The sequence below is a fragment of the Eumetopias jubatus genome, unplaced genomic scaffold (genome assembly GCF_037043125.1).
Source record: "Eumetopias jubatus isolate StellerSeaLion01/CBP00866 unplaced genomic scaffold, mEumJub1_p1.0 scaffold_13, whole genome shotgun sequence".
NCBI classification, from domain to species: Eukaryota; Metazoa; Chordata; class Mammalia; order Carnivora; family Otariidae; genus Eumetopias; species Eumetopias jubatus.
Genome location: NW_028274819.1, coordinates 88,472,265 through 88,488,720, shown reverse-complemented (window position 1 = coordinate 88,488,720; position 16,456 = coordinate 88,472,265). Strand labels below are relative to the sequence as shown.

The following is a 16,456-nucleotide window of genomic DNA, read 5'->3' as shown; positions in this document are numbered from 1 at the left end:
GGCATGTAAAAGAACTCTCCTGTATTCACAGAAAACCCTTTTTCAGTTGTGCTTCTAAGAATTTCTTAAACTCCATGAAGAAAGAGCATTGTGTGTGTTTACAGAATCTGACCTGCCCAGCAGCTGAAGACCACTGCCCGACACCGGAAATGCTCAGAGAGCGGCTAGAACCAGTTACCTCAAAATAGCATGCGCGTGTTTAAACATGCATCCATTTAACCCGGAGCCAGACTCCTATGTGACATTCTGTCTCTGGCTCAGGGCCTTTTAGAGGCTTTACATAAGAGGACAAAATTCTGGGAGATCCTTCAGCATCAATAAAAATAGAACAAAATACCCACGGAAGTGAGACTCAACAAGGAAAAGAGCAAGAGACTTCTGGCAATGAAACCTCAGGTGCCATTGTGCCACCCCCCCACCCTGCACCCTCACCTGCCACTAAGCTATTCTTGCTGTCTCAGAGCACGGTTCTGTTCTCACCCCCTCATTCTAAGCCACTTAAATTTCAGGCCAGCGTTCGTGATGAATGTTATCACACACTGAACAAACTAAAGCATATATATCCACCTCGACTCCTCCATTCTTTATCACTTTGCGGAGCCAACCAAGAAGAATGAATTCAGTAATCCAGAGGCATCCCAGTGAGGCTGTGATGTATTTTTTTTCCCCAACAGATGCTGCTAGAAAGACTGCAGTTAGACTAGGTTACTGCTGGCCTTTCGCCGCTGCTGAGAAAGCTGATGTTGAAACAGTACCAACAACCTCCTTCCCCATGCTGGAGCTCTCCTAAAAGGCTGTAGCAAAGACAAGGCTTGAAACACTTCAGCATTATCTTGAAGAACTGATGCTAAAGCAGAGGTTGCGTGCAGACCAGAACCACGTGAGCTACCATTGGAAAGGGATAAAAGGGTTTATGATAATCACATCTAGGCAACCACTGTGTATTTCAAGGTAGCACGGACCTTAACACACAGTAGGCACGCCTCACACATTTGTTTAATTAACAATTCCAATTCGACTGACATTTCTGGAGAGCGAGGCATGTACTGAAATTCCTTTGAGGCCAGGTAACATTGCCACACAGCTCCTAAGTGACAGAGATGAAATTCAAATTCTGACTCTGCCCTGCCTTTTCCACTACACCACAACGGCCCCTATGGAGTTAAGTCTGTTCAAGGAGGGCACAGAGGAGATAAACATCACACACACGCCTTGAATACCAGAGCAACAAGGTAACCACACCTGCTCCTAAGGCACCAGCCAGGCAGTAAGGAGGTAAGCTACCTGTGCCAATTTCACTTAGAGGAAGTGAAGAGGCAACAAAAATGTTAATCTTGTGTCCTTTGTCATGCACAATAAAACAGGGCAAAAGGAAAAAGAATTTGTTAAACTTACGGTACACTTTCTCCTTCCCACTTAATATCACTCTCTAATTATTTCTGAAATTACATAATGCATTGCAGGATACAATTTATCTGAGAAGTGAAATATGAAACTACATTGGACAGCAGCAAACACAACAGAATGCTTCTGGATTCCTACTGAGACCAATTATCAGTGTAGCATATTTCCTTCTCAGTGTGTGGGGAGTCACACATGTTCACTCTCAGAAACAAAGGGGAGACTGTGCTTCTAGGGCTGGAGACTGCCAGTGCCTTTCTTAAGAACAAGGGAATGCATATAGGAAAAAGGCTTCAAATGCATTTTGCCACCACTATAAACAACTGAAAATGGAACCTTTTAGCTTAGGGCAGGGTCGGGGGTGGGGAGGAGAAACACCCATCATCTGTGTTGAACTCTCACGCTAACTTTCTGTCCAGAATTTTTCCAGGTCACAGAATACCCTGACAATCTCAGAGGTATTTATTGTAGCCAGAAATAAAAACCGTGCTGGTTGAAAGGAAACAGCAGTAAGGTAATACTAAGCCAATAGTTACACTGCCTTGTAATGCCAGGGTTCATAGAGCTATCTGACTACAAAACATGAAACAAGCAGATTGTTTCTGGAGATTAAAGAAGATGAAGAGCTCTTTGAGGTGCTAGGGCAGCAAAAGTTCTAATTAAAGCCATTTAATATTAAGTATTAAAACAACAAAATGCCATTGTGCCTATCAGATTGGCCAGGTTTTAAAAGAATGCAAATAGTGTGGCAAGGGTGAGTGGAAATAGGCATTCTCATGTATTGTTGGTGGGAATGTAAATTTTTTCAGCATCTGAAAAGCCATTTAGAAAGTCTTACCAAAATAACTTTCCCCTTTATAATAACACATTTCAAACATGTATCAATCAGAGAGAATAGTACAATAAACCTCATGTACCCATCACTCAGCTTCGATAATTATCAACTCATGGCTAACCTTATGTCAACTATTCTCCCACCCACTCTCCCCCCTCACTAGATTATTTTGAAAAAAACCTCAGACATATATTTTCATCCATAAATGGCTTAGTAGATGTCTTGAAAGGAAAAGAACTTACGTATTTTACGTATTACCATATCTAAAAAAACCAATCATTCTTTAGTATCATCAAATATCTAGTAGGTGTTAGAATTTCCCCAATTGTCTCATACTGCTGTTTTTAACAGTTAGTTTGGTGAAATCAGGCCCCAAACAAGGTCCACAAATTGCATCTGACTAACATGTCTGTGAAGTCTCCTTGAATCTGTAAATTCCCATGCCGTTTCTTCCCCGTCACAATTTACATGTGGAAGAAACTAGGCCACCTGTCCTACAGATCTTCCCACAGTCAGACTTTGCAGATTGCATCCTTGTGTGTCTTTTACTTTTTCCATTCTGTCTACTGTGCTTCCTGTAAGCTGGAGGCGGAATCTGGAGACTCAATCAGATTCAGGTTCAGTTTTTTGGGAGGAATACTTCCTATGTGGTAAAATGCAATAGGAGGTGCACAACACCAGGAGGCCTATAATGAATGGTTCTCTCTTAGTGGTATTAACAATGTCCAGAGGGTGAGGTTGATCCATCCATTATAAAGTGCCTCATCAGCTTTATCCTGATCGTTTCAGACTGTTGTTGATGATCATTGCCTAGATCCCCATTTCATTAGGAAATGAAAAATGGTGATTTTCCAAGCCAATCATCCCTTCTCTATTTATTATTGGAATGCTTCTATAAAGGAATTTCCCTCATCAAGTAATTGTTTACCTGAGTACATTCAGAGAGAAAGGCTGGATTCCTTCCCATCACTTACCAGTTTTTTTAGAAATGTGGTGGTCCTGCAGCACCTCAAAGATTGACCAATGAGTTATTTCTTTTAATATTAGTATAAACTTATGGATTTTAAATATATTTAATGCACTTCAATCTGTTGTAGACATTTTCCTGTTTTTACAGGTCAATGCCCCATTGTGGCCCTTTCAAGATGGATCATGAGTTCTTTCCATAGAACCCCAGAAGTTTTCACTAACTTCCTTGCATTCTGATAAGACATGACATTTCAGGCACATCTTGTATATTTCATGCCCCAGAGCTAGAATCTGCCATTTGCCTAAGTAGCCCTGATTCCTTTTACTGGAAAATAGTTTTAGAGACCATACTGGCTCATTGCTACTGGACTGATGACTCTGGCTAAACATTTTCAGTGGCCCAAACTAGAAAATATATGTTTTAAGAGAAAACACATAATGAGTTCGTGCTGATATTCTAATTCAGATTTAGGATTCTGGATTTTTATTTAATTTGTTTGAGTTTTACATTTGTATCTTTTTTCACTCTCACACAAAATCTTGATTCTTAAATAATTCTGAATATGAATACCTCTAGTCTCTCTCATTTCTTTTGGGGGAATTTATTCTAAGGAAATAAGCTAATATGACATCTATGGCAATGTTCTATACAGTAGCAAAAAAAAGGAAATAACATACATATAAAACAATAAACAGAATATAAACAATAGTAAGCTCTTAGAATAGAATACTAGACAGTCAATGATGAGATATAGATTTTCAGGATGTAAAAGAAAAAATCAAGATGAAAGCTACCTTTGTTTTCTCTCTTTTTTTTCTAATGAGATATAATTGACATATCATATTAGTTTCAGGTGTACAACATAATGATTTACTATTTGGAAGCTACTTTAAAAGAAAAAAATCAAGAGGAAAAGAAAAGCAATCTAATACTGTGGCTGAAAACAGAATGGACTACTGAATAAATATGCAAAACCCCAAACAAAGTATTAGCACATCAAATCCAAATTCAGATACACAGGAAAAAGGATCAAGCAGAGCGTATTCCAGTGCATGGCTGGCTTAATTTGTAAATAGCAATTAATATAATTCACCATATTAACAGAAGAGGGGAGAAAAAGCTCAACAGATTCAGAAAAAACATTTCATAAAAGTCAATATCCATCAATAATCAATATCAATTCATAATAAACACTCATTAAAAATTAGAAATAAAGAGAACTTTCTTCAGCTGCTCAAGGGTATTTTTATAAAAATCCTACACTGCACATCATTCTTAATAGTAAAAATCCTCTGAGAGCAGGAAGGAAAAAAAAGAAACCTACTAGCACCACTTCTGTCCAACAATATATATATTTTTTTAAAGATTTTATTTATTTATTTGAGAGACAGAGAGAATGAGAGATAGAAAGCACGAGAGGGAAGAGGGTCAGAGGGAGAAGCAGACTCCCCGCCAAGCAGGAAGCCCGATGTGGGACTCGATCCTGGGACTCCAGGATCATGACCTGAGCCGAAGGCAGTCGCTTAACCAACTGAGCCACCCAGGCACCCTGTCCAACAATATATTAAGAGATCCCGCCAACTGACAAAAGAGGGAACAAAAAAGAAATAAAATTCAAAGATAAAAGGTTTGGGAAGGATTGAAAAGAAAGAAAACTGTCAGTATCCACAGACAACATGACTAATTACCAAGAAAATCCAAAATAAAAGTTATAAAATGAAAATTTAAAAAATTATACCACTGGGGCGCCTGGGTGGCTCAGTCGTTAAGCGTCTGCCTTCGGCTCAGGCCATGATCCCAGGGTCTTGGGATCGAGCCCCGCATCGGGCTCCCTGCTCTGCGGGAAGCCTGCTTCTCCCTCTCCCACTCCCCCTGCTTGTGTTCCCTCTCTCACTGTATCCCTCTCTGTCAAATAAATAAAATCTTTAAAAAAATAAAATAAACAAATAAATAAATAAATAAATATACCACTTATAATACCATCAAAACACACCAAATATCTAGGAATAAATCTATTGAAAGATGTGTAAGACCTCCACCCAAAGACAATTTTTTAACTTTTATTTTAAACTTAGGGATATATCATGTTCACCGATTGGAGGACTCAAAATTATAAAGACAGCAATTCTTCACAAACTGATTCATAGATAACAATGAAATTCCACTGGAAATCCTGCAGGACTTTTGTGGAAACTTCCAGGTTGATTCTAACATGTATATGGAAAAGCAAAGGGCCAAGAAACTCTCGAAGAACAAAGTGGAGAAAGGATCACAGTCTTGAATATATATTATGGTACATTCATAAAACTGAATTCTAGATATCAATAAAACTAGAAGGAAACAAAACCCCACAGCTACACTCAGCAACATGAAGGGATCTCCCCTAGCATCACGTTGAACAAGAGAAGCTACAAAGAAAGGAAATGGTAAGTATTTCCACTTATATACAGTTCAAAACCATGGAAAATTAATCTATGATGTTAGCAAGCAGGAGAGTAGCTATCTTTGAGGAGAAAGGAAGGAGAAGTGATTAGGTGGAAGCAAAAGGTTGGCTTTTAGGAGCTGGTAATGTTCTATTTAATCTGAGTGTTGGTTATACTGCATGCTCACTTCATGATATATCATTGCACTATACGCTTACAATCTTTTGCACTTCTCTATATGTATGTTAATTAAAAAGTGAGACACAGTAAGAAATACGGTGAACATAAAGGAAACTACACAAATAACATGGAAAAGAATAGATATAATAATGATTATAGCTATGGGCACCTGGGTGGCTCAGTCAGTTAAGCGTCTGCCTTCGGCTCTGGTCACAATCCCAGGGTCCTGGGATGGAGTCCCACATCCGGTTCCCTGCTCAGCGGGAAGCCCACTTCTCCCTCTCCCTCTGCCTCTCCCCCTGGCTTGTGCTCTCTCTCTTGTGCTCACACTCTCTCTCAAATACATAAATAAGATCTTTTAAAAAAATGATTATAGAGGGATGAGTCAGTGGCTCAGTCAGTTAAGCATCTGACTCTTGATTTCAGCTCAGGTCATGATCTCAGGGTCCCTGGGATGGAGCCCCACATCAGGCTCTGGGCTCAGAGGGGAGTCTGCTTGAGATGTTCTCTCTCCCTCTCCCTTTGCCCCTCACCCTGCTTGTGTGTTCACACTTGCTCTCTCTCCCTCATTCTCCCTCTAAAATAAATGAATCTTTGGGGCGCCTGGGTGGCTCAGTTGGTTGGGCGACTGCCTTCGGCTCGGGTCATGATCCTGGAGTCCCTGGATCGAGTCCCGCATCGGCTCCCTGCTCAGCAGGGAGTCTGCTTCTCCCTCTAACCCTCCCCCCTCTCATGTACTCTCTCATTCTTGCGCTCTCAAATAAATATATCTTTAGAAAAAATAAATAAAATAAATTAATCTTTAAAAAAAGAAATGATTGCCAAATTAAACTGAAAAGATTTTCAAAGGTCTGACAGAGGAAAACTTTCCTGAAAGAAAGTCTTAACCTATACATGAAAAGACACATACTGTCCTAGGAAATTCTGATTCAAATGCTGGTGAAGTCATTAGACTTCCAAGAAAAACTTCAAGGATAAAGAAAGTATCAAGCAGGCATTAAGGTAGAAAAGGAATGAGGAAAATAAATTAGACTCAAGATTTCTACAAATTAGGGCGCCTGGGTGGCTCAGTCAGTTAAGCAGCTGCCTTTGGCTCAGGTCATGATCCCAGGGTCCTGGGATCGAGCCCCACATCAGGCTCCTTGCTCAGCGGGGAGCCCGCTTCTCCCTCTGCCGGCCGCCACCCCTGCTTGTGCTCTCTGACAAATAAATAAAATATTAAAAAAAAAGATTTCTACAAATTAAATGCCAGCAGAGAATGGAGCAAAACTCTAAATAACCGTGGTTACTGAACAGGACATAAATTTATTAGTCACAATAATCATGCACCTAACCACCCAGAACAGTCGAGAGGAGAGTGGGAGAAGGGTCCGTGTGCTGATGCCCTTGTCATCACAGCATGAGCCAAGGACAACACAGGACTGACGCTTAAGTGCAGTTTAGAGAATATGATGACTCCAACCTCCTTCACTTTCACCTCAATTTCTTTTTCTTCTGCTCAAGTAAATTTCAGTTTAAAGCATTTAGATTAATAACAGCATTTAGAGCACAATGCCATTTCCCCCCCCATGCTTATCTTTATTTGTATGTCTGCAATAATAGTTCCCAACTATTAACTTAATGAGGATATTTCTAGGCAGAATTTGTTTGTTTGGAATCTATTTTATGTACTTCTTTTTCCACATTGTTTCAACTTTTTATGAAAAAAAATTATTACTCCAAAAATGAGTGAATGAACTAATCATCTATGAAAGACAAAGGGATTTTTTTTAATTTTTTTCTTGCCAAATTGTCAAAACTAATTAAACCTATCCACTGCACAATATTCACAGAAATGTGCATGATTTGTTTTTTCAAGCATATACCTAATTATTACAGAATTATTAAAATAAAATAACACTGCTATAGACTGTTTCTCCCCAAAATTTATTATTTTGAAAGCTAATCCCCAAAGCTGAAACTAATATAACATCATATGTTAACCACACAGAGAATTAAAATAAAATTAAAATCGGGGCGCCTGGGTGGCTCAGTTGGTTAAGCATCTATCTGCCTTCAGCTCAGGTCATGATCCCAGAGTCCTGGGATCAAGCCCCGCTTCTGGCTCTCCTCTCAGTGGAGAGTCTGCTTCTCCCTCTCCTCCCCGTTCCTGCTCTCTCTCTCTCTCTCCCTCTCAAATAAGTAAAGTCTTAAAAGAAAGAAAAGAAAAGAACGCTAATCCTCACTGTGACGGTATTAGGCGGGGCCTCTGAGAGGTGATTAGCTATTGAAGGTGGAGCCCTCATGAATGGGATTAGCATCCTTAACAAAAACCCAGACTCCTGGCTGGGTCAGTCTGTAGAGCATGTGACTCTTGATCTTGGGGTCATGAGTTTAAGCCCCATGTTGGGTGTGGAGCCTATCTAAAAAATAGAAAAATAATTAAAATTAAAAAAAAGAAGCCCCATAGAGGTCACTTGCCCCTTCTTCAGTCATGTGAGGCCTGAACAAGAAGACTGCTGACTATGAACCAGGAAGTAAGCCCGCACCAGAATCTGCCAGTCTCTTGATCTTGGACTTCCCCTCTTCAGAACTATGAGAAATAAATTTCTATTGTTCATAAGCCATCCAGTGCATTGTATTATATTACAGCAGCCTAAACAGAACAAGACAAATGCTCATTCAGGTTCACGGATGCCACAAGATTGTAGATGACTACCAATCAGGAATAAATTTAACTGTAAATTATATGACAAAGACTCCTCAGAATTCTCTCTAGATTTCATAAATAATATTAACAAAACTACTGTTCACTTTTCAAATTTTAAAATGGAAGTATCTGAGTCATCTAACCAAAAAAAATTTAAATGCACAAAGTGCTTGCTAATGGGAATTTTCTTGATAATCACTCATGACACTCAGTGGTACAGCTAAATAATAGTCATACTAGCCAGCATGAAAATAAAACTTATTTGGATCCATAGTCCCCTTATAGTAAGACCGAGGGTATCTAGCTTCTGTATCTTCTTTATCACTTTCACAATCTGGAGGAAAACAAGGAAGAAATCCCTCAAAGTCAAATAGGATATATTAGAAATATGGATAAAAGGAAAGAAACATTTTAAAAGAAAAACAAAAAGGGGGCACCTAGGTGGCTCAGTCAGCTAAGCCTCCAACTCTCGATTTCGGCTCAGGTCATGATCTCAGGATCGTGAGATCAAGCCCCACGTCCCGCTCTGTGCTCAGCACAGAGTCCAATGGAGATTTTCTCTCTCTCTCGCTCTTCCTCGGCCCGCACCCCACCCCCATCACTTGCACTCTCTCTAAATAAATAAATAAAATCTTCTAAAAATTTTAAAAAATAAAAGAAAACTAAGAAAAATCTCAATTTTTCAGAAGCTAGAATGAGGAAGATTGTTATCAAATTTATATGTGATTTAAGCAGAAATTTTTTCAATATTTAAAAATAGAAAAACTACCCAAATTTCCAAAAAGAGACACTTATAACCTCAGGATTAGTCTTTAGAATTTGAACCAATATCCTATTAATATACTTGTTTTTTTTTAATTTCCGTGACAAATCATTTTTTTATTACCAGACTATTTCAGTATGTACTGATTATAATGTGTTAGTGTTGTTTTTCTTTGTTTTCATTAAAGGAAGTAAAGACCATTCTTAATACATAAGAAGTAGACAACCAGAGATGCAGAGTGCAGAGGGTTGGGGTGGGTGGGGGGCGGGGAGGAGTGCATTCCAGGGAATGGGAAACAATAAAAAGGCAAAAAGGCAACTCATTACCTGCTGAGCTGTAGCATCCTGTTGGACATAAGCTACCTGCCCTGGGTCTGTAAACAGAGTCTAGACAAAAGAAACAACAATAAAAAAAACCTATCAATAAATCTTTAGACAGCTTGCCTACACAGGAAAAATTATCCTGCTGCTAAGCACCAATTCTTGACAGACTTAATTCCCATATAGCCAGTAATAATCCTTCATTAATAAAGTAGATAAAGATAGTAATCTTACTTTTAGCTAAAGCCTTTCATTCAGACGGTTCCAAAGAGATTGTATAAGTTAACCATTTCAACTAGCTAACATACTTGACAATTTTACTCTTAAGCAAAATCTCTCTTGAGGGTGAATGCCACGGCTAATTAAAAAGGTATGTCACAAAAACACAAGACATGGCATGAACAAGGGTGCATATGTTCACACATAACACTATGTATCACAGGAGTCGACTCGCAATTAAGTGAAAATGGATGGAGACATACAGACACACAGAAGACTACTATATACACAAGGATATCTTTCAAATACAAAAGCACTCTCATTATCAAAAAAGCAGAAGGGAAATAAACTGAATTTAATGTTCCATAGATTCATTCCTGGATAAAGTCAGTAAAATCATAATTTTTAAAAGGTCTCATCATAAACACATAATAATTTGAGTCATGATACAGCAGAACTAACTAGAGAAGGAAAATCTTCAAAATTATTTTAGCCAGGGCACCATAGAAAATCACCAATCCAGAAAAAATATTCTTTCCTCTAATCTACCCAAGGCTTTAGCAAACCTAGAGGAATAAGAACTATGGTTAAGTTTTGATTCCAGAGGTACATTTAAGAGAATTTTAGCCAGTTGTATGATTTCTTAGACTTGCTATTTAAAAATTATCATTAAGGGGCACCTGGGTGGCTCAGTCATTAAAAGCATCTGCCTTCCACTCAGGTCATGGTCCCAGGGTCCTGGGATGGAGCCCCACATCGAGCTCCCTGCTTGGCAGGAAGCCTGCTTCTCCCTCTCCCACTCCCCCTGCTTGTGTTCCCTCTCTTGCTATGTCTCTATCTGTCAAACAATAAATAAAATCTTTAAAAATAAATAAATAACAATAAAAAACAATAAAAATTATCATAAGTCAGAAGAGCATGTGACTCTTGATCTTGGGGTTGTGAGTTTGAGCCCTACGTTGGGTACAGATTACTAAAATAAAATAAATAAACTTAAAAAATTATCATAAGTCAGACATTTAGTAACACAATAATAAACTAAAGTTGCCTACAGGACATTCTTTACATAAACTATCTGACCTTATTTTAATATAGTCAGGGGACTAAAACTAAGCAGAGGCCCTGTACCCCTGAAACAAATACTATATTATATGTTAATAAAAATTAAAAATAATAAGTAAATAAATAAATAAACTAAGCAGAGGCATTCTAAAAGTACCATCTGACTACTTGGTGATTTCATCTTTACATAGATTTGAAAGTTATTAATTAGGGGGCCCCATTTCTTCTTGGGAGTGATTTGAGGCTCTTGATTAATATTGCATGAGGGCAAATTTTTATTACCAAGATTCCAGTACAAAAATATGGAACTTATTTTTTTTAATATGTCTAAAAGTGCTCTGTACATTCTAAAGTGCTAACATACAAACTAACATTTATATATTTGTGTCATGCATTTGGAAACTAACCCTCCAAGTCACTGAGAAAAAAGAAAGTAGTCCTAATTGCCAGCTTTTACCTTTGCTTCTATTACAGTCCTATGAATCAGTCAATTATTAATAAATAGCAGTTAATAAGCCAGTAGGACTTTTTGCTTACACATTTCACTGATATAATCTGTATGTTTTCTCACTGATCCATCTGTGATGAAGCCATACAGAACTAAATGCATTTTTGACTTGGTTCTTGATACACAAGAAAAGTAACAAGTTGATAATCTAGTCAATGATCACTGGGACAAGAACTCATAGGAGGCTAGTGCTCTAACATCTTATTACATTTAATTTAAATAAATAAGGCATATCTTCCTCTGCCAAGTTGGTTATAAGCTCCTGAAGAGCACAAATCTTATCTGAATCATATCTTGCATCACCAGCACCTAGCACAGTGACTGGCGGAGAATAAACATAAGTCATTGGTGAGTTAAGCAATTAACAAACAAACTAGAAACAATAACCCTTCACATGCCTGTGCAGCTTCCACAGGATGGATGTACACCAGGGTGTGCTCAGGGCCATCCACTGAAGTGTAGGAGGTACCATCTGCTGTGTACACCACCTGCTGGGGCGGACGAACCTGGTCATCGGTGTAGACGATCTGAGCCACAGTTCCGGCGTCAGGAACAAAGTGCACCTGGGGCAGAAAGCAGCAAGGATGCAGCGAGTGTCCTTGTAGAACAAAACCAATCTCACAAAGATACGTGGCTGACCAAGCACAGTCCACAGTTGCATTTCTAAAATGTCCCCAATGAAAGGAGAATGAAAATTGATACACCCTGGTCATCTACACTGTTAGTGACTTGGAGACAGGCCCCAAGGACCTTGTCACTGATTTCCTACTTAATATTAAGCAACTGATACAAATTCCTCTTCGCCTCAAATGTCCAGTGCAGACATCTCTTTTGGGGAGTCCTGAAGGGGGCAGTCAGCTGATCCTGGAAATGTGACTGAAGATTCCTGGTTGACAGTATTACCAAAATACAAAATACAAATTATTCTGCAATGTAAAACAATGTCAACTCAAAAGCCAATTGCCCTCAACATGTCATAAATATTCTGCTTCACAACTAATAGTGCCTTTCAGCAGACACATTAAAACAAGGTCACTTTATTTCCTACGTGTTTTTTTCTTCACACTCCAAGGCTGTACTGGTGGCATGTCGGTAACCGTATGCTGAGTCAATGAATGTTACAGAACTCTTCCTTGCCAGCAAGGTAAAGACACAGAAAATTCTAATCAAGTACTTTTAAGGGGTTTTGGAAAACTATTTCAGTTGTCACCAGGGTAAATAATTTTCTACCTACCAAGAACTAAAGCAGAAACTGAATTCTATAAAATGCTTTCTGGATAGTCAGCTTCGGAGGTTTGAATTCTTGAAGGCTAGCCTGGCACACAGCCTGATACTCGATATTGAAGGTATGGAAGCAGATGGCCAAAGCACACATTTGGGAGAGAAATAATTTATGTGCTGATACTGAAGTTAGATTGGAATCTTTACTCTTAGGCTACCTTGGCTTCGGACCTAACTTTTTTTTAATTTCAGTTCACTCCAGCAGAGAGTAGTAGATTCCAAAGACGGTATGAGTGAATTTAATCCCCAAAAAGAAACCTGGAGACCAAATGCAATCAAGCAGAAATAAAACAAACATCCACTTCTATACTAAGTGATTAGTCCAACTTCTACACAAATTTGATTTGTCCATGAAGATACAGTTTGTATGTTGCAAGAATTAGACTTCTAACAATTGGCACAGTTTTAAGTGCTGCAAGATAATTTTGTGACTTTAGATTTGTTCATTAACATCAAAACTTGGTCCCCATCACAGTATTTTGCTAAATCAGAGTTCCTGGCTAGGAAAAAAACAACTGGGAAGAGGGAGAGCAATGAGGGGTGTTGAGCTCTGCTGTATACTATCAGGTTACCTACAAAATGGTGACCCTGTTTTTTGAATGGACTACATTTTCATTCATAAACAAAATATACCAAAATACATAGCTACATGAAAGTTGTCTTCAAAATGGTTTCTATGAAAATCAGGACAGCATTCTCAGTTATTCTGCTGGAAGCATCACTAGAACATTTTTTATAAGTATTAAGACTCAGACTTTAAATCATACTAGAAGATTAATTTTATTTACTGTAATATTTACTATATTACTTAAATTAAATAAATGTGTATATTTAAGTGTTTCAGTGTTAACTTCCTGATTTTGATAATAATACTAAGGTTATGTAAGTTAATGAAAAACTAAATTAAAATTGCATATTTATTACAATGCTTAAAAATTAAGTTTTACACTTTGGCCAGACATGGCTCCATATGACTGCTGACTATTCCCAAAATTCAAATCTACACCAAAAAAGCAGACATTTGCCTTGGCTAAGAATAGTCAAAAGAACACGCAGCTGGTTATGATCGCAGTCCAAAAGGCAGTGATCACCCATCACAGCAGCATCTGGATAAGTGACTAGCCTCCCAAGTGGCTGACTCAATGGGACAACTTGCCATTAGACCTTTACATTCTGAATTTGAAAGAAAAGAAAAGGCCACTCCATAGATATACTTTGTACTTCATTACACACGAAGAATCAAAACCCTACACTAGGTAACATGAAAGAAACACTCCAGTTGGAGGCTTTCAGCACCAAGCACGTAAAATAAAATGGGGCCGTGAAGCAAATTATGACGGCAAGTTGCGAAAATGGCAGAGAAGCCTGTGGGTGGTCGCTGAGCCCTTCTAAATCGTAGTGACCCATACTGATGGAACACTCAAAGCTCCAAAACCCTCCCTATTCCTCCCGTGCACATCCTGCAGGTCCGCTCCCCCCGCACCCCCCCCAAGCTACTCATTACTACAGAGAAGCTGCTATTTCTTTAGCTGTCAGCAAACTGTACCCAACTGAAAAACCGCTACCAACACCAAGCTGGAAAGACCACTCTTCACCTGTGCAGCATTCTCTTCGTGCTCTGCAGATGTAGGCCACACGTGTGAGCTTTCATCTTTGGAATCCATCCTTCCCCCTGCTGGACAGCTCCACGTCCAGAGCACCTAGAGCCGCACGCGGCGGAGGACAGTCATCTGTCTACCACGTGCATGTTCATGAAGGACAGAAAGACCTCTCTGCAACGTGCCTGAAAAAAAGAGAGAAAGGGAACCAAGTTCTTTAAATAGATGAATGCATTTTAATTAATTACAGTTTCAACCACAAAGAAAAAAAAAAGCTTTGTAAAAGATAACACACCTGGACAAAAAAGGTGAAAATGGAGAAATGATTTGTAATGATCATACAACGTATTGCAGGCTTGCTATGCTCTAGACACTCATCAGGTAGGTGTAACCCTCACTAAAAATACTGAAGGTCTGGGGCGCCTGGCTGGCTCAGTCCATAGAGCATGTGACTCTTGATCTCAGGGTCATGAGTTCGAGCCCCATGGTGGGGGTAGAGTTTACTTAAAAAGTAAATAAATGAATGAATAAATACTGAAGGTCAACAACATGGAATAAAATAGAAAAAAAAGTGCTGCAGGTATATCTCTGAGTTCTGCTGATGAGGAGAATGAGGTTCCTGGATGGTAAGTGCAGATAGGTGATGGGTTCACACCCAAGCCTGACAGCAGCACAGCCCCACTCAGCTATCCCCTGCACACTTGCTTAGATGCTGACTTCCTATACCACTTACTCGAAATGAACAGGAGAATAAGAAAAGTCACAAAACAAGGAGAAAATGGCAGGCAGGGGAGACTGAATTTTCTGGGCCACAATCTGGTGAATACAAATGTAGACTCTGTTTCCCATTTGTTAATGCAGGATCAATTAATGAACACATCACAAGCCTTAATAAACATCAACTTGCACTAAATCTACTCTTGAAACCTTATTCTTTTCCAAAATAGGTGTTTTAAGGAAATCAATCTTCCCTTTTGATGATGATAAAACATGGACATGTTAAGAATCATGTAAGATTTGCTGTTTAATAGATTTGCTGTTTTGCAGCCACACCTGATATACCTCCTCCCATCATCCCATTAAAACAGCGTGCGTGAACAGGAACGGTAAAACTGCTCAGCACACCACTACACCAAAGGTAAGGAAGACCGCTGGCCCAGATCCAGTCAGAATTTTCCCCGTTATTAATGGAAATAAGCCAAGAAGCACATTCTTAGACTGCACATGCTCCAATCTCTAAACCAGAATAAGACTCAAAGAAGAAAGAAAGAAAGAAAGAAAAGACTGGAGGGGCCCCTGGGTGACACAGGCAGTTAAGCGACCAACTCTTGGTTTCAGATCAGGTTATGATCTCAGGGCTGTGGGATCAAGCCCCGCAGGCTTGGCGGTCTCCCCTCTCCTTCTGCCCCTCCCCCATCTCTAAAATAAATAAATAAAATCTTTAATAAAAAAAAGACTGGAATATCCAATGTCTGGGCCTTACTCTGGAATACAGGAACTGCCACATCATAACTGCCTGACAGACTCTCCTGAGCCGCTGAGGAGCCTGTTCCTGCTTCACCTCAGCATTGTCATCCTTACCCCCACCCAAAACCGCCCCCCTACACACACACATTCACCCTGCATACACCCGACTCTTCTCCTCTCCATCAGAGGGTGCTGGAAACAAAGCCACATCTACCAACAGGTGAATGTATAAACAAAGAGTTAATGGGGAACTTTCTGGATAAATGGTAATGTTTTACACCTTGTATCTAGACTGGGGTTGTGGTTACCTGGGGAATACATGTATCAAAAGTCATCAACCTATTCAATTAAAATATGTGTAAATTAGGGGTGCCTGGGGGGCTCAGTCTGTTGAGCACTAGGCTCTTGATTTTGGCTCGGGTTGTGATCTCAGGGTCCTGGGATGCAGCCCCTTGTCGGGGATCCCTGCTCAGCGGGGAGTGCTTGAGATTCTCTCTCTCTCCCTCTCTTTCTGCCTCTACCCTCATTTGCGTGTTCACATGCATGCGCGCTCTCTAAAATAAATAAATAAATCTTTTTAAAATTAATTATGTGTAAATTATAACCTAGTGTAGTTGGTTATTTTTTTAAAAGCATACTTTCCTTACATAAGAGTGCTATTTAAGCATGTATAAAAAGATATTCAGGGTGAGCTGTATAGTATGTGAATTATATGTCAACAAAGCTATTATTGTTTTTTC

General features: G+C 39.3%; 1 protein-coding gene across 1 annotated transcript in view; it reads right to left on the bottom strand.

Annotated features, from left to right (window-relative positions):
* PRDM10 (PR/SET domain 10) overlaps positions 1 to 16,456 on the bottom strand; it is a 95,994-nt gene that overhangs the window by 48,730 nt on the left and 30,808 nt on the right. Inside the window, exons 2-4 of the mRNA XM_028120832.2 lie at positions 14,247 to 14,434; positions 11,769 to 11,933; positions 9,588 to 9,647 (exon numbers count right to left, since the gene is read on the bottom strand). Of these exons, the coding sequence (XP_027976633.1) occupies positions 9,588 to 9,647; positions 11,769 to 11,933; positions 14,247 to 14,315 (294 nt within the window). The 5' untranslated portion in view covers positions 14,316 to 14,434. The remainder of the gene's footprint in view (positions 1 to 9,587; positions 9,648 to 11,768; positions 11,934 to 14,246; positions 14,435 to 16,456) is intronic.